The 26,638-nt window shown below is 39.8% G+C and overlaps 1 protein-coding gene across 1 annotated transcript in view; it reads left to right on the plus strand.

The window, feature by feature from the left end:
• Positions 1-26,638, plus strand: part of sorcs2 (sortilin-related VPS10 domain containing receptor 2) — a 276,763-nt gene that overhangs the window by 200,196 nt on the left and 49,929 nt on the right. The window contains exons 4-5 of the mRNA XM_053416413.1: positions 19,347-19,511; positions 22,327-22,400. Of these exons, the coding sequence (XP_053272388.1) occupies positions 19,347-19,511; positions 22,327-22,400 (239 nt within the window). The remainder of the gene's footprint in view (positions 1-19,346; positions 19,512-22,326; positions 22,401-26,638) is intronic.

Raw genomic sequence — 26,638 nt, forward strand, 5'->3', positions numbered from 1 at the left:
TGCTGGACTGCTCTCAGAGCCAAAATAAAACAAACACCTAGACTAAATACCACTCCATTTACTCCCACTTGCTCTTCTCTCCTCTTTGTCCGGCTGTCTCACTGTCGGGCCAGCAGCTGTATGGGAACCTTTTTGCTGAGCCTAGTTGGAGATGAGACAGGGAGACACACTGGAGTCCTTTATAAAACTGTTGAGACTGCCAGATTAGAGTAGGAGCCCACGTGAAGGCCTTTGCATGTGTATTTTCTGCACTGAAATGTACGTGCACCAAGCGTGTTCTGCTGCAGTCGGGCTCCCTGTGGAGAAAGAAATGAGAAGTTTCATTAGAGTCTCAGTGCTGCCCCTGGCAACCGGGTTTCATGCTCCTTTGTGAATTTAGGCATACATCGTATTTCTGTGAGAGGTTTCTACCAAGAAAACAGAGTTTATTTAATTCAAATGTAATCTTGTGATTGTAATAGTAGATATTACCACTTCATGCAGACGTGTGTGAATTCGATGTGTGAAATCCACTGGATTTTTAAAACTGTGCATGGGACCTGCTGACTGACACTGTACAGCCTCATCCCTAACACTGCTAAAAAAAGATCTAGAATCCCACATTATATGTTGTGGGAAAAGGGAGTAGGATTTAGACAGAACTGCCAAGAGATGCTGGAATTTCAACTAAAAATATTCGGCCGAGGACTGCAGATGAGTCACCATGAAGATAGATCCGCACAATAACACGCTGGATCCCCTGCTCACTGAAAAGAAACGATTTGTGCTGGGAAAGACCTGTGAATGCTCTGAGCCCTGAAGCTTATACTTTCATCTACAGACGAGCTTTTGACATGTTTCTCACATGTCAAGGGCTCATGTAGACAGTGTGTCATCATTGCTCAGCTTGGTATAGCTGGAAGGTATTTCACGTGGCAGACACAGGCTTCTAATATTGAGTCAATGAGGGAAGAGGGCAGCAGAAGTAATAGTCATGTTCAACATCCTGTTCTTTTAACAGTCAGAAGAATTAGTAGAATATCTTCTTATGTCTTTACATACAGAGGTCATGTCATATTTCCTCAAAGCTGCCAGACGTCCTATACTTTTCTATTAAAGTGATGGTTTTCGTGAGTTCAATTCCCGCTTCAGGGCGACTTAGCTTCCTCTCCCCTCCTGCCTGGCTACCCTGAGATATCCAGCCGCTATTTGTTACCCATCTCTCCGTCTCTCCCCCTCCCGGCCCACCCTCCTGACTGATGTGCCAGTTATTGTGAGCCACATGTGGTCGGAAAAAAGGGAAAGTCTTCTTGTCCCTGTCACCGCTCATCCAGATCTCCCTGTAATTACGCTCAGGTAGAGCGGCGCTCTAAATTGTACTGTGCAAGTGTATCAGTCTATGCCGATGTGCAGGTTTAGCCAGGACTGCTGTAATTGTTAGTGACAGGGAATGAGAGAAAGGTGAGAGACTGCTTTCATTAATGTTATTCAATGTGCGGAAGACTCGATGTGGAGGTGGAAAATAGCACTAGTCTTTTTTTTTGGGGTACAGGAGGAGGGATCTACTCTGTTGTTTTATTGAAGAGATCATAATCAAAACTGCAACTAGAATATAAACTATTGAATTATTAGACCCGTCCCCACACACACAATAACGATCAGTTTCAAATCCCAATCTGCATGTTTTTGGATTGGGGGGGAGAGTCAGAGTACCATGAGAAAAACCCACATAGTCATGGGGAGAACTTGCAAACTCCACACTGGCCGAATCGGGATTTGAACCTGAAACTTCTTAACTGTTATGCAACAGAGCGACCCATTGTGTCACATCTGCTACAGAACACTGAAGGAAAAGTACAAGAAATCTCAGCCTAGTACTGAATGTCGTTCAGCCTTTAACTCCGTGCCTATTGAATGCAATGTTCCTGATACATATTTATATCTGTTGGAATGCTGCCTTATCACTTTTTGACCTGCCCTGCCTAAAACCCACATTATTTCAAGAAATACTACCGATCCCGACGAAGCTGTGCTTTATGACATCGACCCGCACGTCACTGGTCGAGGCTGACGGAGCACTTACACTCCTGATGCTGTTATGGCAACACAGCTGAAGTAGACAAACCATCAGGAGCAGCAGGAATGTTTTTCCTTTTATTCCTCAAAACGTCTCAACAATGTCCTTGTAGAGGCACTTCGTGCAAATGTATAAAATGTCCAGTTTCTTTATCTACACTAAAAGATGAGACTTGCGTTAAAAGCTTAAAATCTCTATGAAAATATATGTATTTATAGCTTCAGCTTGCTTTGTAGGGATGTGGTCTGCATTGGAAAAATGAAGAGGATTATACTTAAGGTTGAGCAGCTGTTCAGTGTGGTACTTTAAAGAAGTTGCAGCGTGTTACCTGACTTGAATTTGTGCTTCCTCTCTGCCTGTTAAATCTGCTGCGGTTATATCAAACTGACTTTTTCCCCTTGCTCACTCACAAATCCCATTCCAAGCTTTCAGCCTCTCCGGTATGTTGAATTTGTCGTATAAGCCGAGGTGAAGAGTATGTGGAACAGGAGTTTGACAAAAGTCCAGTTAGTTTAGCAATATAACCTTTTAATTTCAGTCAGCTCTGGGCCTCTGGAGGGAAAAACAATTCAGCTCTCTTGAAGCAATATGGGATATCTAAGTTTCAGAAAGTGTCCTTAATTGAAAATCATTGTAATGGAAACGCATTATGCTTATAGGCTGATACTGCCACCGCTCCAGTCGTTCAATATCCACTGAACATCCTGCTCTTCAGTTACAGGAAATAAAAAGCTATGAGGATCATCACATTTATTATCCTTTTCTTTCACTAGTGATTAAAACCAGCTCTCCTGTGCTGTCTTTCTGCCGTCACAGTTTAAGTCCACTTTTACAAATGAAGATTAAAACTCTGATGCCAGGGCGAGGCTTATCTATTAAATACATTCAAAGTAAATCTGGTTGTCCTCCCTAATTTAGTTGTTTACTATTTCCTAAAGGCAGTATCCTCGAAATGACTGCTTAATATGATGGTTATTATAGGAAAGTTACAGTATTCATATGATACACCTCCAGTTATATTTTACAGTTAGCTGCAGATCAGTTATATTGTCTATAGTCCAAATAAGTTAACACAGTTTTAAACAATAAATAAATAATAAATCAATTACTCTGTTAGAGGTGAAGCAATTATTTAATGGAAATTACAGTTTTGTCCTTATTAATACCAAATTGCATACATTTTTGCAGAAAATGTAATTATATAAGCTATTGTTGCTGTTAAAGAAAGTGTTGCTGTAAACTTTTGTTTAACCAATGAGAAGCCAGGATCAACAACTGTAAAAAGCATCGGGTACGTGCTTTTTACAGCCTTCTACCCCAGACATCTGTGGGGCTGTGAATTTAATTTAGTCAATTTAATTTCAAATTATTCACTAGATTTATTCATCCACATCAGAGACACACCAACAATACACATAACTTCTTACCTGTACTAGTATCCAAGTATGAGGGTGTTCGTCAGTTGAATAGATAATAGGACATTATAATAATTATAATTGTGTTATAATAATTGTGTTTAAACTACAAACTAAATGATATATACTTCTGAAAGTTGCTAAATCTGGTTTGGTACGTGGAAGAATATTAAACCATGCCTTCTTCAAAAAGAGCATAAAGAAAATAAAGAAATATTAAGCTGAAAAATAGAAATATAGAAAACTAGAAAAAAAGCACAAGTGTTTGCAGAAACATGTTAGTTAAAGTCAGATCCCAGTGAAAGGAATCAAAGTGTCTCAAAGTCACAGTGGGAGAATCTCCAGAGACCATTGTTTTTGTGTCGGCTTGTTGTTTTGCCACAAGTGCTATAAAGATTTTAGTTTTTAGGAGCTTTAATATTGATGAAAGCAATAAGGCTAAAAGAGAAAGAGAATTAAATCATAGAATGACAGAATAAGGAAATAAATCTTGAGAAGGTGGTAATAAAATAACTGTAGCGTGAAGTCTGTTCCCTGGGTAGGAAAATGAAATGTGAGCATATGACTTGTCAGCCGCCACTCTGTAATCCGCAGCTACTTGTGTTACGACTGCCTGCAGCAGGAAAGAAAAGAAAATTCACATCACACGAAATCCCTCCATGCTGCCGAGACTTTCCTTTCCTTATTAAAAACCCACTTCTTGTCAAATTTCCCAAAACACTGTCAGCCAACCAATTAAATACTCCATATCCGTTCAAATCAATTATCTCCACCGCGCAAGTGCCCCGCAACACTGTTGAGATATGATTGAGCTTAATGGGTTTTTGTTCCCACGCAGACAGTATCGAACCTCTCCACGGCAATTAAGATCATTATCCGCCCGCGTGTTTTTTTTGTTTGAGCTAATTTCGGGTCAGTTTTGCGAACTTACGGGTTCAGCAGTGACTCAATTCGAAGCTCGGAGCTCGCTGTGTACTTAAACCTTGTTAGAATGCATCCAGTGACCACAGATGACTCTTTAGTCAGGGAGAGATGTGGCCATTTCATCGTGAGACTTCTCCATAGCACAGCTAATTGACCTTGTGGTAGAAAAGAGCAATTAATACCTTCAGTAGCTAAGACCGTACTGTCGCTGAGGTCACTTTAAAAGATGGCAGCTTCAGAAAACCGAACTGCAAAACTGCCACAAAGTAAAACCATGAATTTACTGTGAAAATGTAAACAAGCTACATCCTGCCAACTATATGTATGGAACATTGTTTTCAGCTACATAATAATGTTTAAAGGCAATAGTGCAATAAATAATGAATAATAATGGGAACAAATTGCAGTAGGCAATGTTTGCACATTTAGACTTTTACTATTTTGTGTCTTTTGTATTGTTGACGCCGGAAACCAGTGCAGAAAAAAAACTAGATGGGAAAACACAACTTCAAATCATAAACCTGTACTGAGTAGTAAGAGCAGCTTAACTACCTCACATGGAGGACAGTGGTTAACAAGCACAACCCACACACACTTCACCCTAAAGGCCTGACACCGGGGGAAATAAATATATCTTATTTGTTAATATGGCTGTTCTAACTTTCATTTATACTTATTTGCTGATGCTGTTACTATTGTTGTTTTCATACTATCTTTCCCAATGTTGTTATACTTATATATAGATATATCTTGGGGAGAGAAGCATCTTTAAATTTAATTGTACCTGATGATGATGATGATTACAATAACAAACCTTGAATCTTGAGGTACAACCTCAGCAAGAAGTTGGTTGTGAATGAATTCAATCAGGACGGCCAGGTCAGAGAACGCTTTGAGACGAGCTTCTCTCCTTGCTCGGGGTACTCTCTTGAGACGTCTTTCACTTGTGTGAAATCTTTACCCAGCGCCAAGCACTGATTTAATATTTGAGGTCAAGCTCCAAATAAAAATCTATGAACTGCTCCATTGTTGCATATTCCATGTTACCGAACTGAACCAGAAGTACTTTGAAAAACATGGAAGTACATTGAAGTATGAAAAAATTCAACAATGTTTGTTTTTTGTTTCAACCTCGAATTTGTTATTGTCTATGCCCGCTCTGTAACATGCTGACATCCACATGTGTATGTCTTTTAAAGAACTTTTTACTAATCACTTAACACAGAATATCACAAGATATATCTGATTTATGATGTGACAGCCTATAGTGATGAGGGTGTGATGTGAAAGCAAGACTTAATCAGGCTTTGGGGCGTTGGCGTTGTCATGGTTACAGTAAGAAATATGTTGTTACAACACTGAACTTTTCAACTTAAAAGGTTCAACAAAGTGCTTTTACTTTCCTAAACTAAACTAATAACTTGCTGTACTCAGTTTGGATCATTTTGGAAAACTGCATTATGTCAATAGTGACATTCTGTGTATGTGTGTTTTTGTGTTCACATCCCCCAAGCAGCAGGGATATGTATGCCAATCAGAGCGGTGCCCCCTGTCACTGGTGATAAGTGGTAATTGAATTTGCCAGGCAGAGCTGACGGGGCAGGGCTGGCACAAACCAGTGTGTGTTGCCTGAGCGAGTCCTGGCAGCACGATGCTTTTAATTGTGTCAGTCAGGGGTCGGATGGAGGTCCATCAGTCGTAAGCTGCCATTTCACTCCGCGTCTCTCTGCTCACTCTCTGCCTTCATGCCTCTGTTTGTCGTCTTTTGTTAGCTGTTTTTATTTCACTCACATTAATACTCATGCTGCTCTGTGAAGCTGCACTGATCAGGTTTCTTTTTGTGTTGTCAGTACTGATCGACACACACCATTTACAGTTAATTTGAATTATTTAGAAGTATTCATTTAAATATTTTTATTTGTATCAATTTCATATTTATAATTTGTGTACTTGTTTAGTTTATGCACCTATCTGGGCAGCTGGGATTCAAGAAGTAGAAAGGGTCGTTCACTAACCAGACAGTCGGCGGTTCGATCCCCAGCTCTTTCTGCAAGGAGTCTGCAGAGATACTAAATCCCATTGTCACTAAAGGCTGTGGAGACAGTGGTGTGATGGAAAAATAGCTGCATGTAAAATCACTTTGAGTCACTGATAAAATATAAATACTGTCCATTTATTATAACTAAACACATTTCATCCTGCTTACTTTGTCTTCATTTAAAATGTTTTTATTATGTTTTTAATTATTATTTTCAAATCAAAAATAGTATCAGATTTTAACTTAAACTTGTAGCATATGGTACCAAGTGCAAGTTTTTAGGTATATTTTATAATGGTTAAAGTAACATTATTGCGCCTGTTTTGATGTACATATATCATCTGGCCACAACTGTTACTGTGGTATACGATCAGTAATTTCAGAATAAAGCAGTTTATTGTTTGGTTCATTATAAATACAGAATGTACAATATAAGAAGAGACGCGGTGCAGGTGAAGAATGTTACATCATAGAGCAGCATCGTCTTCACTCATTCTTTCAGTGTTATCTCTCCATTATCCCTCCACTCTTTCTGTCTCTGATGGTTTCTGTCGCTCCATCATGTCCCACATGTCACATCATGTATTTTCTGGTTCTTCTGCTCTCTGCCAGTCACCTACCAGCGGCTCTACTGTCTTCACAGTAAAGGTGGATGTTTGCTGCTTAAAGGTCAAGCAGTTCACTTCTCTCTCTCTCTCTCTCTCTCTCTCTCTATCTCTGTATCTGGGAGTATCTCTCATCCTCTGTTTGGATGAACTTTTAAGAGTTTGTGGCAGTGGCAGCTTGTGATGGTTAGTTAATGAATCTCAGCAGGGAAGGTACTGATGAATTGACCCGGATTAATATCAGTGTCTCAGCCTGAACTTGCACTTTGTCACTTTCTCCTCCACCTCTCTGTTACCAGTCCCCCTAAATCCTATACGCTGGACTCCTGACTCAACGTGGGTGAAGTGTTCGATGACGCTTTGTCTATCAGCTGGAGTACGAATAACAATCATTACATGTGTCCTACTAAAAATAACCACAAATACTTTAATTGTTGGGAAGAAGCAGAGACATAAATTAGAAATGAGATCCCTATTCAGTCTTATGTCATTTCTCAAATGATTGCAGTCACGGAATTTTTTTTGTTTTTTTCTCCCTGTGTGTTTGGAATGAAGCAGATGTGAATGATCCCAGAAGAGCTCTGTGGTGTAGCAATGTCACTTCACAGCAAGAAAGACCAATCCAATGCTCTTCTAAGGCTGAATGTGGTTTTCTATTGTTGTGATCATTAGGCAACCTCACCAGGGTTCACACACCATCTCTCAGCCGAAGCATGCTGGGAAAGGCTTAGCCCAACAGGTGTCAGTCACCTATTCACATATATTATAATTCTGAATAGGTAGAACTGAGAAAAAATTATCGCAGAGAGTATTTTGACTGATGAATCCAAACCTCATGAACAACAATAAGCGAAACAGAAAAAAAATATTTTTCTGCTCACTTCCAGACAATGACGCCCCCCATCTAATAGAGTCTGCTTTGATCCACTGGATCCCCAGGCTGAGTTTTTCAGTTATACAAAGGGAGTGTGTGATCTGACTCAGAATGAACCCATGACGTTCTCCAGATACATGTGGAGAGACATTCCCATAGAAACCTGTTTACATTGCCTGTGCCGCAAAAGGTATTGAAATATGAAAACTCAGCCGAGCGAAGTGTGAGTGTGACTGTTCCTACCGAAGAGTGTGGATTAAAATCAACTTCACATCTTCCTATTGACCAGCACGTCACTCATTTCAAACCAAATGTTGGCCGGCACATTTAGAGTAATGTCTTTCCACTCTGTGTTAATGAAATTGCTCATTCAATTTGGAGTATCGGCCCAGTCAGTCAGATATTTTATGCAGATTCTCGGATTTCAATTCAAATCACTTGTAGTTTAGTACTCTGGCATTATATTGCTGGCTCCCCATGCCAGAAGAGAGTCGTCATGGAGATGAATGCTGCGAGTGTGTGTGCGTGTCTTTGTCTGTGCGTGTGCATGCGCGTGTGCGTGTGCATGTGTGTGGGCGGCCGGGCGGCTGACACTTGAATGGCAGCCATCATTAACAGGAAAGTCTTCCAGGTGTAGATCTACACAGTGAATCTCTTCCTCTCGCACACACTCAGCCTCAAGCAGCCACTTTCTTTTTTTTACCTGTAATTAAGTCTGGAATAATTGCTCAGAGGTTCTTCTCCTCCTCTCCTCCCCCCCAATCACTTCTCCTCTTCTTTACTTGACAGAGGGATGTAATTAAAAAGAGGAGTGAGAGCCGTCCCAAGGTTTGATCATTGTCTGCATGCTCTAATGGCGGAGCTTAGACCTGCCGTCCGTCATCCACAGCCAGAGAGAGGGCAGTGAGAGAGCAGCAGGGAAATATCGGAGGAGCAATGACGATGGAGAGATCCATCAATGAAAGGGAGAGCGAGAGAAAGGCAAGAGACAGCTGAGGCAGACAGAACATCAGGCAGGCAGCGAAAAAACATCAAGAAGCGGTGAAATACATCAACGATGAGACACTGACGGAAGAAAAGGAATCTTGTTTTTACAAATTGCAACGGAACAGACATTTGTAATCTATTATGGTACCACTTTCAAAATAAGGCATCATTTAAAACGGGATGTTAAGTTGTTACCAATGATTTAATTTCTGATGAATAAATCCATTGCTTGTAATTGGTAGGTCAGCTAATAAGAAAACCTATCACTATTTATTTTGTACGTAAACTCTGCAGTTATTAATAGTACAAGTATAAGTACATCGCCGGAAAATATATCAATAATAAAGGATTTCTCAATATGATCCTTCTCATTGGAAGCTAAGATCATCAGTGGAATTTGAGCCGAATTTTCCAAATTGCTTTTCTACAAGGTTTGGTCAGTGGTCAAATGATCCACAGGGATTATTCTTTACATGACTACCTGAAAGTTTGATTTAATCATGAAAAATACATTAGATTTATCATTGACCTGTTGATGGAAGATGCCTTTGAGTGAAACTAATGGCAATCAAGCTAATCACATGATATGTCCTTGGTTTTCAGAGACTCTGCTCAGACTAGAAAAGAAGAGTCAAGGTCTACATGTAGTCAGAAGTGTTGCATTTCATTTTCATGTTGAAGTCGGTCAGGACGCAGATGAGACTGAATTTGCCCAGTATATGATCTGGGAGAATTAGAAAATAATAACCTATTGTTTTCTACCCAAACTTTGTGATTTTATTACAAATGATACTGTGACAGCCGTAAAATTATTAAAATGATTATTTTGGAAATGTTTGATTTGCTAAGGCTAAGCAGTTTGATAGCTGCGTTGCAGCTCAATTCTTCATTAGGATGAATAATGACTGCAGTCAGCCCTGGCTCCTATTGGTTAAATGGAACAATACGCTGCCTGTGCTTGTTAGATAATATAGTTTGTAGCTATGGAGCTTGAAAACCAAACTAGTCCTTGACCGTGCTTATATTCCTACCTATTGTTCTTGCTTCGTGTACTTTATCTATTATGCTTGTGTGGTGTATTTTAAGTACTTTATCATTTTTCATTTTGTAATGGAATAGGACATTTTAGGGTTAACATTTTGCCTAGTAGTGCCTGTTAGCGCTAGGCATTAAAACAATACCAATAGTTATTGCGATGTCATTTCCATCAATAGCAATATAACACAGTTTCAGAAGACATATTCATGTAATTCTTTTAAATAGTTGATCTACTTCAGATTTTTTAAAATGTTTTGTCTTTTTGCATTCTCTGCTCAAAAATAATATTTTCCTAGGATTACGAGTCTTTAAACTTAAAAAGAGACATTTATCATGATAATTATCTTGATATAATTTTTTGGTAAGTAATGAAACTTTAACCATGTAGTCCTTCAGTTGAAAGTGACAGAGAGAACTCAGCACATCGAGATAGGATGAGGTTTATTGTGTTATTGAGTCAATTTAAACATTCAAGCAAGTTGAAAAGGACATTTGTTTTTTTTAAATGATCCATTCAGAACAATTTTCCTTCAGAATGGTCCGAAGGCAGAGTGCAGTATCTGCTTTTTTCAGGCTTTGTGTAAGGCCTAAGACAATTATTTTGGGGGTTATAATAATCGGCCTGAAAATGTTTAACACTACAGTAATAAATCTCCATTTTGGAGGACGACTTCATTTGCTTTTTTTCAACTTCATTGTTTTCCCTATTTTTGGCCTTTATACAGCAGAATACTCTGTTTAATATTTATCTGATCTTCAGGAAAAATCTGTTTGTTTGTCCCCTGCCGCAAACAACACACCCAACACCCACCTGATTTTATTCAGATTAAAAAATACAGCAGGCTGGAGGAGTTGCTGTAGAGAAGTGGATGAAAAGGGGGAAAAAAGACAAAGTCCTTGTCAGTCGCAGTGTCTGTGCTTTGGGAGGCTTCAATTGGAGGCAGAAGCTAACAGATAACAGGGCTGAATCTGGGACAGGCAGTGCCACACACACACACACCATTCTTCATTGTTTCTATTCTTGCTGACTGTCTTAGCCGTACCACACACACTCTCTGCCTCAGTGTTTTCTTTTTAATTCTATTTCATTTAGATCAAATATGCTTCGTAGTCAGGCTTTAACACAAAACACCCACCCACACTAAAGCTACAAACGTTATGGTAAAGGAAGTAATTTACATGAATGCACACAATGTTAAGAAACCGTCATGTTGAAGAATTGTACAAACACAATATTATATATTATTATGCATTTACTCTTGTGCTGTGTTCACACCAATGGCAAAGCATATGTGTGCATCGCTTGTATGGTTTGAACGAAGTATTGATTGTGATTATTCATGTACTTGCATGAGCAAAACATATTAAATAACTGCATTAAACCTCACCACCACAAAATCCAAGGCCATTGTGTGTGTGTGTGCGAGTCCACAAGACCGTCCACAGGCACCCAGCTTGGGGAATTTCACTCAATCTTCTCAAGTAGATGCATCTGGATAACTGCCTTTTCTAGAGCTACCTGAGGATGACTAGTGGTCAGTTAGATGAACTGCTCGACATGACGTGTCGCAAAAATGTCCGTGTCTACTACGTCTTAGCATTGCTTTTGATCTTATGGTGGTATAAATGCACCATATGTTTGCTCACAAAAACAAAATGATTACATTTTAAATCACATTTTAGGAATAAAAGTTGCTTCCTGTGTGTGTGTGTGTATGTGTGTGTGTGTGTGTGTGCTTGTATCAACGTTGCCCTCTGAAGTGGAGCCAACATGTAGGATTTTGTCTGAGCCTGCCATGTTTGCCAGTCGCCCGCACCGTAGTACAAACGCAGCAGCAGCAGGTGAGGAAGATTATATGTATAATGCACAGGGACACCTCCAGCTAATGCATTTGCGCTGTAGCCGAGGTGGGCACGGAAATGCTCTCAGACCTCTCATCTCCCTGTAGCAGACACCTCGCAGGATGTGTCGCCCATGTTTGCTTCCCTGATTCTCCGTCCCAGCCAAACATGTATCATTTCTCACCTCGACTTCACAGGGGTGTAAGAGCGTGGAGTTAGAACGAGCAACATGGATTTCTTAGAACAGTGTTTAAAACTTGATTTGATCATTTTTTTCGTTTTTTTTTCTCTCTGTCGGGAATCAACTTGTTTGAAGGATTATCGTAATCCAGTGACATTTTGTTGATACGATCCTCAGTCCGACTTGATTGCAAATATCGACAAAAGTGAGATTACACTGGAAACAAGTGGAATTATCTTTCCTCAGTCGAAGATGTTATTAAGAAAGAAAGTTTCACAAGTAAATATGAGACCAAATACCACCATGGCATCCTTAAAGCATGTTCAATCATCAGAGAAGTAGAGCTTTGGAGCTTTCTTGACCTCTAGAAAATACAGCTGAAAAGAAAAGATGAGTGACGGTTTTCCTCCCCTCAGTAATTTAAGCTTCTTTGTATGTGTTTTTTTATGTATGACGCCAGAAAACAGTAATTCTATTTACTATGGTTAGCTTTATGTATCTTTTACTTACGGCTCTAAAATATCAAAGGCAGGCAAACGATATTTGAATACTGCTTGAACGGAGACAGATGGAATTTGTGGCTGAGATTGCATTGCAGAAGACATAGAAGGAGGTGACAAGCCTTCATTGCTTCCATGACGCTCATCTCAGCATCACACTGCGAAACAAAAGAAGTTTGTCAAATCTGGTGCCAAACAATCTAACTATTATCTCTTTGGCCTTAATGCAACTTCTACCACATTGCATTGTAGGTAAAATTGGATCCAACACTCAACAAGTGTCTCCTTCTAATAAATAAACAGTTAAGTAATTTGACAGTGGTTTGATCCCTGTTTCCTCCATTCTGTATTACCAAGTGTCCTAGGACAAATCTCTAAACCCCAAATACTATCATCCACGATTCAAGGCTCTTCTGTAGGTGAGTTGAAAAGAGACATATCAAGCATTGTTCATCAAGGACACGGAAATTGAAGTGGCAAGATTGCAACCTAAATCAAGAACTATTTGCCACTCACCCATTCTTGCGGAATAGGGGAGCCGGGGATCGAACCATCGACCTTCTGGTTTGTGGATGACCTGCTGTATCTCCTGATTCCCAGCTGATCCCCGAATGTAAATAAACATTTGAAGGCAGCTTCTGGTTCTTGGTAGTTTCCAATATTTCAAACTACGAATACGCCAATCTACCGAAGTGGTTCGATACCCAGGCCCACACAGAACAAGCCAACTAAACATCATGTCATCAAACTTCTCTTGCTGTGTGGTGGCTCCCATGCAGCTGTGCTCTCCCAGGTCTAAATTCTCAACAGGCCAATGCTCAATGAGCTGCCATCACACGAGGCCCTCCCCCTCTCCCAGTGGAAACCAGATCCCAAGCAATTTACATATGTAATTGAGTGGAAAGCAATTGTGCTGTAGCCGCAGCTGCAGCTATGCATCTGTATGTTCGAGTGTGTGGACCAAGGTGTCAACGAGAAAGGATAATTCTGATTTATTACACCTTTTTTTGTAGTTTTCCTTCTTAATAAGTTGATTAATTATTACCAAACTAATTGGAGATCTGGGATCAGTAGAATAAGGTCTTGTAGGTCAAGGAACACAAGTAGTTGAATGCTCACTTAGATTGTAAACAAGGATCCTAACATCTGGACTGATGATGGATGATGATAAGTAAAGTACATCCAAATTACAACAGGAGGTGAGTCTGTTAAATATAATGTATTCTTCGCTTTTAAATACCATGTCGGGGTTTGTTTGCAACCCGCTTAATAATCTGACTGCTTATGCTTTTTGGACAAGGTTATTATTGGACATAAGAGAAAATTCATAAAATAAGGCCGCAGTTGAAAGGGGAAATTCTATTTGAAAAAGGTCAACCAAGCTATTCAGTAATTGTATCTGATGCACAGAGGCAGAGATATCCTTTTACTTTCCAGTATAGGTCAAACTCCCAAAACTGTTCATTTTAGATTTCCCAAAATGCAACTCAGCAGCCTCTTTTAATAGACATTTAGACCCACTCTACCTTTTTATTACCTTTTTATTTCAAACTCTAAATGTAGTGAAGGTTTCCTGTTAAAAAGATAAGATAACACTGATGACATCATCACAACTTCTCAAGGTGACTTCATCACCAACCTACTAATTCCACAAACGTCTGTCTGTCGTCTACATCCTTGGATGAACTACAGCAGTGGTCATCAACTGGCAGCCTGCGGCCAATGATATCTGTCCTTCCAGATCAGTTTGATAATTTTCCTTTCGCCATATCGGACTGACACAGACATTCTTTTGCTATTGCCAAGCTCTGTCATGTCAGCAACACTCATAGAATCACTCCTGGTCAATAATGGCTGTACCGCTTTCTATTGAGCTGAATTTTCAGAGCTTTTACTTTGAAAAAGTGTGAGCTATGGTCTGAAGATTGTGTCGCTCTACAGATTTCAGATAGCCGACATCCAATCTATGAAAAAATAACACCACTTAAGTAAATCATTCAAAATAAACACATATGTGAACAGTAGGGAAGCAAACTGTGTTTCATTTGATGAAAAACATTAAATATAAAATCTTTCTTTTGAAATAGCAGGTAGGATGAACACAAGTTGTCTAACTTCACTCTGCACTATAGACTGTTTATAAAAAGCTCTGCATATACATCATCCAGCACACAAACAATACAAAAGTAACATTATCATTAGCACCAGAGCATTAACACAGGACAAGAGAACACAACATTAACAGTCATGTTTAGAACGGACACTGCACACTTTTTATTGTGATGTTTGAAGGCATACCCCATCCACATACACTGTGTCAGCTGTGTGCCTATGCATGTACATATTTCGTATTCTCCAGGTGTGTCTGACGCTGTGCATGCATGTGCATCATGTACAAGCTTTCTCCATTCTCAAGACCGAAGGAGCTTTCATCATCAGTCTCACAAGGCTGCAGCATTAAAGCCCTTCAAGTGTTCAAAGTTGTGACATGCAATATATGGAGATAATGTACACGTTCTTATCCTACTGCAGCTCGTGGGCCTTCACACTGTTAACGCTCCGACTGCACGCCAGCACTCACTCCTCCATAAACTATTCTAAGCTGCTAAGTAGATTGGGTTGTTTTATAATAGATTATAGGGCTGATACCTTCTGATGTGTGTCAACACAGCATGGGCTCGTGTGGCTTCAGCGATCAGCCGCCTTTGTCAGACTGAGTGTGATGAAAAGATTATCAGACGTCACACGGATTTGAGATTGCTCTCTGGAAAGACACACTGGTGTTGAGGCGTTTTGCGGATTTAAACAGGCCGAGCTTTGTTTCTATAAGTCCCCTTAATGTGTCACACCCTTCCGGTCTCGAGTACAGACAAAGAAAGGTTTGGGCCCCCGTTTGACTGCAGTACACTATAGCTTCAGTGTGCTTCAAAGCGTGCGTTATTACTCAGGGGGAATCGTTACAGGGGAGCAATGTATCAAAGTCTTTTGATTGCCGAGGATTCTATCTTGTACAGGAGAGGAATTGTAGCGTCTGTCGTCCCTCGCCCACTCCTCATTTCCGTTGCTTCCCAAAAAAGTCCAAAGACTTATGTGCGAGTTGGTGACTGGAGCTCATTCTCAACTTTAGAGTGAAGCTATGACATGCTCTCATGCTTACAGTTTGACAAGAGTGCCCCTTGTTGGCAAGTAATATTACTGCATCAGTAGAGACGGATAGTGTATCAGTGACGGAGTCGGTGCTTTAGGATTCCCTCAAACCTGAATCAAACCTGTCAGCTGAAAGAAATCCAGAGGTTAAAATATGATGACACAGTAAAAGATGAAGACAAGTTATTTATCTATGTTTATATCTAACAACATTTGAAAGAGAAGCAAATCTTTGGTTGAAATGGTCACATCTTTAAAAGAAAACTGTGAAGGGGGGTTTCAAGTAGACTTGGCATGAAAGGGTCGAAAGAATATATGAAAAGGTTGAGTATGTGTGTGCAAGTAAAACTCATTCATCTGAGCGAATACCTTGTAAAATCGACATTTATTTTTCACAGCACATTTCGTAAGAATGGAAATGGAAAACAAAGGTTACTTTTTCTAATCAACAAATACATTAATACACAGATTCATGTGGCTTGAATAAAACAATCCATCCCTGGCATTTCTTGTGTCACTGTGCATTGTCAGTGTGTGACAAGTGATGTGAAGAGTGTGAGCAGTGTGTGTGTGTGTGTCTGTGTGTGGTGATGTGAAGTGTGTGGGCAGCCTGTGTGTGTGTCTGTGTGTGTCCTGATGATGTCCAGCTGTCATAACTCAACTAGGTTAAACTGAGGGATGTCCTTTAAATAGAGACATATTGGCATAGGCAGTCTGACCTGATTGATGGTTCTGCCCACCAGGGACACAAAGAGAAACCAAAGTGAGACACATGCATTCAAATAAGGGTTTATCTGGCAGAAGCCATATTAATTAATGCGGGGATCAGGTTGAGATAAAAGTCTAATATTCCAAGAGAGAAACCAACAACTGATCTGACCAAAAGACATGTACTGCACTATGGTAATTTACCAACAAGTTTTTTTTGTAAACTACATTAGATTGGCACTCGTAGAGAGCATGCCTCCACTGTCTTAAGCCATCTCTTGCAATGTTAAAAAAAAGTGAAAGCTCCAAAATGTAATAGGTTCTTGGAAATGTTTGCCTAATCCGGCTAACAAACAAAAACAAAACACTGATGGAAACGTCTCCTTGGTGGAGCTAATAAAAAGGTACCAATGTCTGCCAGAGAGGACCCACCTCCCCTCCCCTACAGAGTGCAATGATGGGTACCATAAACATCACCAGTAATAAAACAGAATGAGTCTGAGTCCAGAGGTTTGAGGATAGAAGGAGCTGCCTCTCGATAAATCACATCACCATAATCTAAAACCGACAGGAATACTGTTTCAATAATCCTCTTTCCTGGAGCAACAGGGAAACTGGCTCTATTTTTAATACAGGAAACCAGTCTTCTGTCGTAGTTTATTTACAAGTTTGTCTATGTGATTATTTATTTTTGTCAAAGCCTTTCATCTAGTCTGATGATTACACCGACACCTGTTTGACTACTGGCTCTAGAAACCAAAAGTAAATTTAAATCTGTACACACCTAGCAGAATATCAAAGGACGTTTGTAAATTCATAAGAGCTGATTAAAAGTGTCGTATAACATAAAGATAGAGCTGACAGACAGTTAGGATTGAGGCTATGTTGTTATTGTAAATGGAAACAAGACTGTACCAAATATGGAGCCTTGTGGCACACCTTTCATTATCAGCAAGATCTTACATAGTTAATTAACTATTTTGACATATACATTAATAAATGCTCAATTGTCAAAGAGCTTGTAATTCCTAATTCCTTTTGTTGCTCAGTTATCGGCAGCAGTTAATAGGTTAGAAACTCACTTGTGGCTTCAGGAGTGTTTGTTAAATCCCTAAATCCACTGGATAAATCTGAGCACCCCTTGAGCAAGGCACTGAATCATGAGCTATCCAGTGGAGCTGATTGGCTTTGAACAGCCCAACACTGTGGGCAGCCCCCAGGTGCAAATACAGACATGCTTGGTCCACATTCACAAAATAAATAATGTTAAGAAAAGAACTATAATACTCCTCTGAGCCTTTTCTATCCTGCTGTAACACCCTTTGTCCTTGTTGGCCTTCCTTCTGGCAGCCAAACAAACAGTGGGCCTTTAATTGACCATGCTGCTCAGGGAGGTGTTCAGAATAAGCAAGAGTTACACACAAACACACACACACACACACAAAACGCTCAAGAAGTGCAACCAGCAAGACGTGAGGCGCGCTACGCTTGCTGCCTAATTGTAGTCATGATGAGAATACTGAAAAGGATCCGTGTGCACACATGCTCATACTTACAAGCTTGTGTGTCTCACGGAGGAATACAAATTAATTGTATCTATCTAATATGATAGAACATCTAGTTACAGCTTGAGAGTTGAATGTTGGGCAATGGTGAACGTTACGTGAGTGAGAGTTAGATGCTGTAGCTTTTAATGATTAAGGACCGTCAACTCAGACAAATTATTTGAGGAATACCAAAACACGGACAGCTGCAATGTGCTTGTTTTCTGCAGGTGAAAAGGAACAATGTAAAAGTTGGACGGTTAATGACTGGAAACATAAGATAATAATTTTTTTCATATCCACACATCTAATACTGACAACATCAAATTAGAAGTTGTGAAACATCAATCTGCCTGTATTTGTTCGACTTTGTTTTGACCAATTAAAAATAGTAATGTCAAAAAAAATCTCCAACCAACCATCAATCATTAATTTAAAGAAATTGATGGGATGTAAAGTTCAGTCAGGTGAAGCGATGTTTCACCTCTGAGATAAGCACACAACAATAAAGCCGTTTTTCTCTAAATGCTAGTGTGCTCACTCCCATTAACCAGTGGCTTTTAAAACTATGGTAATCCTGTACTGCTGACTTGGTTGATTGTTTTTATTTTTCCTTTGTGGTTCCATGAGGAGGCGAAGAGGAAACGTTGTATAGAAAAGGAGCGTTGTGTGAATATGTGAATGCACGGGAGTCCAAATGAGAATGAAATATAAAATCAATCCCTATATAACGTCTGTCCAGAGTGCTTTCCACTTTTTTTTTGTGCATACATAAAACACATAATTTATATTTTAAATAATCTTTACAAGCTGCACTTTCCTTTTAAACACTTAATGACTCTTTACTGCTTTGGATCCATAGATTTAAACTTTTGAAAGAAGGCAGCCATCAGCAAGTGCCTTCATTATTTTGCTTGCTGTAAAAACTGTAAAAAAAAGGTTCATGTACTGTAAAAATAATTAAAATAAGCACCACCGTGGTGATAATAGACAACAGCAGCTAGAAGCCCTCATTGGACAGCTTCCCACCTCTCAAGAACTCCTAATGAATGTGACTGGTTCATTAATTCCTATCGATCAGCCCTATTGGTAGCCTCACTCCTGAGTGTCCAGGACATAAATGTGATCGGTGGCTTGGCAGGTCTCGCTGTGCCCCGTGTTTAATGCCTTCTCTTTATGAGCTATAAAACTCTGAATAGATTGTCGATACAGTGTTGCCACATTCTAAGCAGCATGCACGCTTGATAGAAAGTTCCTGTGGCCTAGAGATTGGCCTTGGAGATATGTGCGTGGCCATACATGCGTTTATATTCATCAGTTTTCTACAAGCAGGGGAATAAATGTACTTATTGATATGAGGACAGTGGCTTTGCATGTCCTCAACAGACCCGCTGACGGAGCAACCGATACGCTGCAAGACATTATCCTCTGAGCCTTTCACCTCTAACCTCTGTTTTCTTCCCTTCCTCTTCCTCTCTGTCATACAGGTAGTGCTGGTGGGCTCATCCATCAACGAACGGGATCAGATGCTGTTCATCAGCACCGACGAGGGTTCCTCTTTCCAGCGACAGTCCATCGCTTTCACCCCCGACACGATCATCTTCCACCCCAAGGAAGAGGACAAGCTCCTCGCCTACTGCAAGGAGGGCAGGGTGGGTGTCCAAGCGCCATAGACACATCACAGCTAATAGTTGATTCTGTAGCTGAGAGAATAAACAAGAAGACGGCACTTATATTACAGCAGCGAAACGCCTCTACAGGCATCGCTACACTGCATTCAATTTCAATTTGCACAGAAAAACGAACCTTGGAGAAAACTTGATGAGTGATTTACCATGCAACAATATAGTCGGAGGGTAAATTCTTTGCAAGTGAAATAAACAGTGGCAAAATGCAAATACAGAAACACACACACACACAAACATACCCACACAATGGAATGTTGGTTTTCCATTTTTGAAACAATAAGTAAATGTGACGGAAAAGAAAGAAAAGTCTGGATTTGAATTCTGCAAATACAGTGTGAAGCCATTTGTGTATATGTTCTACATTGGTTGTGTGTTGGATGCACTGACCATTCTGCCCTTAAAGAATGATCCTGGTTTAACGACGTGCTTTTAAAGTTTTGATCATCAGATCTGAGGCTATCATCACAACATTCATTACTCTTGTAAGTACAGTAAGTCACAGACAAGCCAAACAATCAGGCCAAATGCTGTGATGCCTTCAACAAAATATTGGGGTATTATTCCCGTCTTCTTTTAAATTACTCTTCCTAACTTCGGGGTTAGATCAAAGTGAGACTAAGATATTTATAGTGAGCTATAAAAAGACATTCACATAAGGTATAAAAGCAATGAATATGATTTTAAAAGAGTAAAATAAACGAAAATAAGTAAAACATGAATATAAAACGTAAAAGAGGCCTCCAAGAGTTCGTTCCTCTGCCAACTGTAACACCCTATCTCTCCATATTAAGAGAAAGATTAATGGCTTCTTCCTTTGCCCTTCCCCAACCCTTCCAATCAGTTTCAGTAAAATCATCTCTGTAGTTTTAGCGTAATCCTGCCAATGCACATACAGACAGAAGAACTGCCATTGCCATTTTAATTTATTTGGAATAATTATAAAAAAAGTAACATGTGCAAAGAAAAGACATTGTTGAGGAAGCCACTAAGCTTGAGATGCTAGGTAAGAAAAAGTAAGGAGCTAAAGCTGTAGCTGTTTCACGTCTCAACTCGTCTACTACTAAATCATATTACAAAGAATTGCATTGGATTCATCCAAAATGAGCGTTTGATCCCACCATGCTTTAAAGTGGTAAAATAAGATGCTACTGGAAACATTACATAATTTTTTGGAGCTAGAATAGATTGTATCTCTGAATGCTGCGGGGAAATGTATCTAAACTAGTTGAACTGCTGCTCCCAAAAGTAAAAGCCTCTCACAGACATACAGGCTTGTACAGCAGTGTAATGTTTCTGCTACATAGCTCTCTGTGTCGTACACTGCAGATTTCTATCCAGCGCCCTCTGTTACAAAGTGGAATTAATCGCCTCCATAGTTCTAACATGTCAGTCCAGTCCCAGCAAACACGAAGGTTAAGACATCACATCGTCGTCCTATGTATTACTTATGTCGTGCTGCTGCGAGGCACTGAGACGAGACATTCAAGGCTGCAACACTGGAGAAGAAAAGCTAATTACACTCACGGGACAGGTTTATTTCAATATATCATTGAGCATTAATATAAAACAAATTAAACACATACAGGCCTTTACACTGCATTGACTGTTTTATGAGACTCCAAACCTGGGAGTCCACCTGCCCTCCAAATATAATCTTAGATAAAAGAATAAACAATGCTCGTCCTGCCACTAATATAAATGAAGTGAAACAACCTGAGAAGGAAAGGTCACTTTTCAGAACATATCAATAAGAGCAAAACGCCACAGACTGTTCCAGTTCAGTAGTTAAAATGTCAAATTCAATAATTAACTCATCTCTGTCAGTATTTCACAACTCTGACTTCAAAGACGTGCGCACGGACACACGCACACACACACACATACACACACATACACACACACACTGATTGAAAAGTTTTTCTGTCAAGTGGAATTCAAGATAAAGGGAGAAGGGAGATAAGGGAGATAGAGGTGGGACATTAGGTCCAATAGTTCATAAGTCAGAGTCTGTCTCAACTCCTCCTCAACTTCAATAATTTACACATAATTAAACAAGAAATTCAATTAGGTTTTAATCTGTTCCATATGGGCAGGCTCAGATGGAGGCAAAGAATCCATTCCAACAGAACAAAAAAATCATTTAGCTAGAGGATGATGAGAGGACGCGCGGCAGAACGTGCAAATTAAGCGGGTTTGCGAAGGCAGGAACAGATTTCCATCAAGGTCAGCATGAGATTAGCTTGTATTTTTCACAGCCGCAAAGGTTCGGTTCTAATGCTCTTTAGAAATGTGTTTGGTCTCATATTTTCTGATCACCCTCTGTCAACGACAAGCATTGAGAACTTGTTTTTGAATGGTTAAGGAGGCTTTGGGAGGTGAAATCCTTTTCTAGTTTCAGTGTGATTTTCATACATCAAGGATACGTTTTGTGTGGGAATTAATAGACTTTCCTTTTAATCAATAGCATAAAAGCTTATATAACACACACACACTACTAAAAATACACGTTCCCTTTCACTGCTCATGAAATATTAGACATAAGTACACACTAGCACACAAAACCTGACATGACTAATAATTAATTCAGCTCAGTTTTAAGTTGGTGAACCATGAAATTCAGTAGCTTGATGGGTGAAAGTTTTTTTTCCAAATACAGAAAAAAAATCTGTATTTGGAAAGGGCATAGAGCGAGTAATAAGACTCGGGTTCAGCTTCATTATTTCATGCTACACTCATTGAGTGTTTTCTAATTGCCTTCTTCTCTCCCCTTTGAATCCAGATCTTTGCTTCGACAGACCTGGGCCGCAAGTGGACTTTGCTTCAGGAGCGTGTGACCAAGGACAGAGTCTTCTGGTCAGTGCAACTTGTTGTTCTCATCATATTGAGCAAAGCATCAGTTCAGGCAGGTTGAGAAGTCAGGCTCAGGTCACCCGACAGCTACAGCAGCTGATCTCAAAGCCGGTGGCTCTGCTCACTCCCTTCCATTCATTCAATGGCAAAGCTCAAACAAGGGCACCTTATAATCTGCCTCAGCCTGCCTCCCCCTGCTGCTCCCTCTGCAAACCGTTTTGCATCCCACCTCCACCCCAGCTCCCCCTTTCATACTGTGTTTGATTTACTCAGTGTCATTTCTGTTGTCACTGATGCCTGCTCTGTTCTGTTCCCTGGGGGGTCTTGCTGCTGCTCTCCCTGTATTAATCGTTCCATGAAGGCAAATGGAAGGAGAGAGAGTTTAGCTCTCTCCGTCTTAGGCTTCCCACCTATGCACAACCCAGAAAAGAGCCATACCGCCAAATATAACTTCCTGACTGAACTAGAATTCAGCTCAACGTTTGAAATGTCTACCTTGAGTACTAGAAAGCAGAGGATTTGAATCCCTTTGTTGCAAAGATGTTGCATTTAAAGACCCAGCTCACCAAACAGTGATGTCATTTTGAGCAAGGAAGTACAAAGTTAAAAAGGAAATAAAACAGGATTTTCTACTGTTACTACTTTTAAAGTACAAACCTGGACTCAGGTCACAATGTGTCTTGGTTCACATGAAGACCAAACCTGTCTCTTTCCTACGTGAAAGAAATAGTTACTTTCTTTACGTAAACTTTAATATTCCAATGTTAAATTTAAAAATATTCCGAGAGATCAAGAGAGGAAATTGAGGACTATGAGGTGGACAGTTGCTGTTAATGTTTTTGTGATGAAGACTCTTGGAACAACCTGGTAGCAGTGCAGAGATATTCCCAAAGGCATAATGCTTTGGGTTCTCTGTCCAATCCATTCTTAACAAGATATCTCAATAATACCTTGAGCGAATTCTCTCAAATTTGTTATAAATGTTTAGAGGACTCAAGGACAAACTGATTCTATTTTAGTGGTCAAGGTCACATGACTTCCTGTTCTTCTGAACGTGATATCTGAAGATATCACTCCACTCGTCTAACTAATGAGGCAAATAAGTTTAAATAGGGTAACTAAAAAAAGTTAAAACTCTCAGTTCTCATTATTGATTCGTCAGAGGAACTTCTGATACCTGTTTTTCCCAGGGAGCACCAAATATGGTGGTCGGTAGGTGTGGGAGTTTATTTTGCGAATTTGTATTTATTTATTAGATTTAAATGCTTTAGCAGGAAGTCTATTTTGATCAAGCTGTGCCAGACATTGAGTTGAGCTCCTGCAGAGGTAATGGGTCTATTTTTTTTTTACTGATCCCATAATGCTATTTACACAATATTGCTCAAACAATAAAACTATATTGATATCTATATAAATCAACTTTATGTGGAACATTAAAAAATAAAACTCAAACTCACTTCCAATTTTTCTTAAACTAGAAATTTGAATTGGATTTTTGTCGTAGGCACTGGAGTTAATGCAGCAGAACCATTTTATGGGATCTCTTGACAAAGTGCCCACAGCAGGCAGAGGTATATATCTTTTCCCCACGTGTGTAATATTTCACAGCTTGAGCGATCTCTTCCAATCCTTCCTCTCCTCGTTCTCACCTTCATGGTATCTTGTATCAGGATTCTCTCCCTCTTATCACATTCCTTCCATCCTCCTCTTACTCTCTCTCAACTCTCCCCCCTGTCCAGTATGCATTGGTGTAAAAACGATGCATTCAAATGTGGTGGATTTAAATGCAATTAAGTACACACCCTCATCTTCTAAAGGTCAGGAAGGCATTGCAGGTCCCTGTTGGTTTGTTTCCTCTCACTGTCGATAATAAATGAGCTGCTCCGCACGCCAAAACACCTCTGATTAATACCACCAACTGTAATGCACAAATCATGCAAACACTGCGGCTGAAAATGTAGAAGTCAAGGAAGAGAAAAGTAGAGGGTGAGGAAGGAGAGAGGGACATAAGTACTTACTTCTTCACGCTAAAGTTTCATTCTCTTTATCAGATTTAGGATCTGAATGTCCAACCTGAACTTTTTGACCTCACATCAGCAGCGATGCAAATAAACTGTATAAAATAGCAAATAATTGTAAGGCTAACTTTCAACATGCCTGACGATTCACATAAAGCAAATGAATATATATATTTTTTTTAAACAAAGCCATTGTGTACTTCAAGCTGAACGGAACTTTATCATGAACAACAGATCAAATGTATAGGTGTTAATTATTTTTGCTTGTACATGCAGACCCCGCAATGAATTATCACCATCTCAGCAGTTTCCCTGGTTGTAAAACCAAGAATTTATGTTTGTTTTTAAATAGCCCACTGCACAGTATTTGTATCTTCCAGGACTAAAATGCCAACAGACAAAGTTAAGGATAAGTTTTGAAAGAGTTAGAATTAAAAGAGAGTAAATATTGGTCATAGATTCATCAAGACTAGTGATTAAAAGTATTTGCAAACCAAGTTAGTGTATTACGCAAAGGCTTAATCTCCATGCACAGAAGCCTTGCATTGAGTCCAATGCCTTTTATTAATCTACACGTTCCAAAAAAATGCAGTATGAATATTAAATGTAGTTGAGCAGTGAGGGTGATTTTGTCCAATCAATCCTGAGAAGCTCTAAAGAACAAGGAGAATTGCATCTTCTGATCAAGATGTCAGTGTTGGAGCTTGATACACTACCTGCAGTGAGGCCTAATATAGAAAACAAGGAAACAAACTGCACTAATAGCAGCAAATAGAACCTGTTCCAAAAACGTCAATGATGTCAAGAAACAAGATTAATTGATTGATTGATGTATATCCTCTAAGAAATAACAATAAGATAATTTCCCAAACTTTAAAACCACTCCTTTAAGGTTCACCAACATTTTACTTTTCACATCTGCAGGTCATTATAGTTTGAAACCAGCAGAAGTTTTATACAGCCTGGCCAAAGCTTTGTCAGGGAAGTAGAACATCAAAAGATTATTTCACAATGTATATTTAATCTAGCTCCTCTGAAACTAAACCGCTGTTTTATTTTATTTGGCTTGGACTTAACTGCCTGCAGCAATCTTACGCAGGTGTTCAGATCTGCATCTGCTGTTAGGCTCCTGACAGAAAAAAGACAAAAGGGCCTGTGCATACATGTGCTATAAATACATGTAGCCAGAAGGAGAATGAGTTAGCGAGTCATTGTTGGCTGTAGCCTTTGCCTTGCCTGTGGCCTAACAGTCATAAAAGGCAACAAGAGAACAGGAGTCTGGCAGCCAGCGCGTATAAATCACATAACAACACATCGCGTTGAAGCCAATCTGCCATTGGGGTGGTCTGGCATATTGTGTTCCCGGTTTACCTTGTTTTGTGAGCCCAGGCTGTAAACCTTTTTGTTTGTCACCCTGAATAAAAAGTAACAGTAGTTTTGAAATTGAACCGGCCTCTCACAGGGTGACAACTGACAACAGAAGCACACGTCTGAGGAGAGGCGATAAAAGTGAAATGCTATGAAAAGCATACAGATAAAGGAGCAATAGCAATGCAGTGAAAACAGAGCTGGGATGAAACTGAACTCCGGCCCGGGGAGGATGTCTCTGCAGCATGCCACACCTCCTCCACCTTGTCCTCTGAATCAATTCAACTTTCTTTATTTACCACCTCATGTCTCTCTATCACTCGTGTCTGTCGTTGATTTCATTCCCCCTGCCTCCCTTTTCAGCCCTCGCAGTCTGTCTGCTTGCACTTCCCTGACCAAAGGAGGAGGAAATCCCTCACTCTTACTGCGGGTTGTGATAAAGCTCGAGCTGAACCAAAACGTTAGTGGAATGAATAAATGATGTAGTGCCGGCTCAGAGAAAGCTTTCACTTTCAGTCTTGGGTATTTGCATTTCAAGCATGCAGCTGACACTTTTATCCAGAGTAACATGAGTGAGAAGGCTCAGGTTCAAAGCCTCAGTCAAGGACACTTGAGCAGGAAACATTGGACCTGTTGGTGATGAGCGTTCAAACAGTTAACCTGAGGAAAGACGAGGAGTCGGTTCTCCTTTCCTTTTATAAGTAGGAGCGTTGGTCATCACCTACTGATCACCTGTGGTTGTACAAACACCTACAATACCAAGTCAACTTTTACATTAGTCTTATGTGTTTAGGTGTTTATTTATTTGTTACAGGCAAAAAACTGATCACAACACCTGATTCCAAAACAGTATTA

Source organism: Pleuronectes platessa, chromosome 23 (genome assembly GCF_947347685.1).
Source record: "Pleuronectes platessa chromosome 23, fPlePla1.1, whole genome shotgun sequence".
NCBI lineage: Eukaryota > Metazoa > Chordata > Actinopteri > Pleuronectiformes > Pleuronectidae > Pleuronectes > Pleuronectes platessa.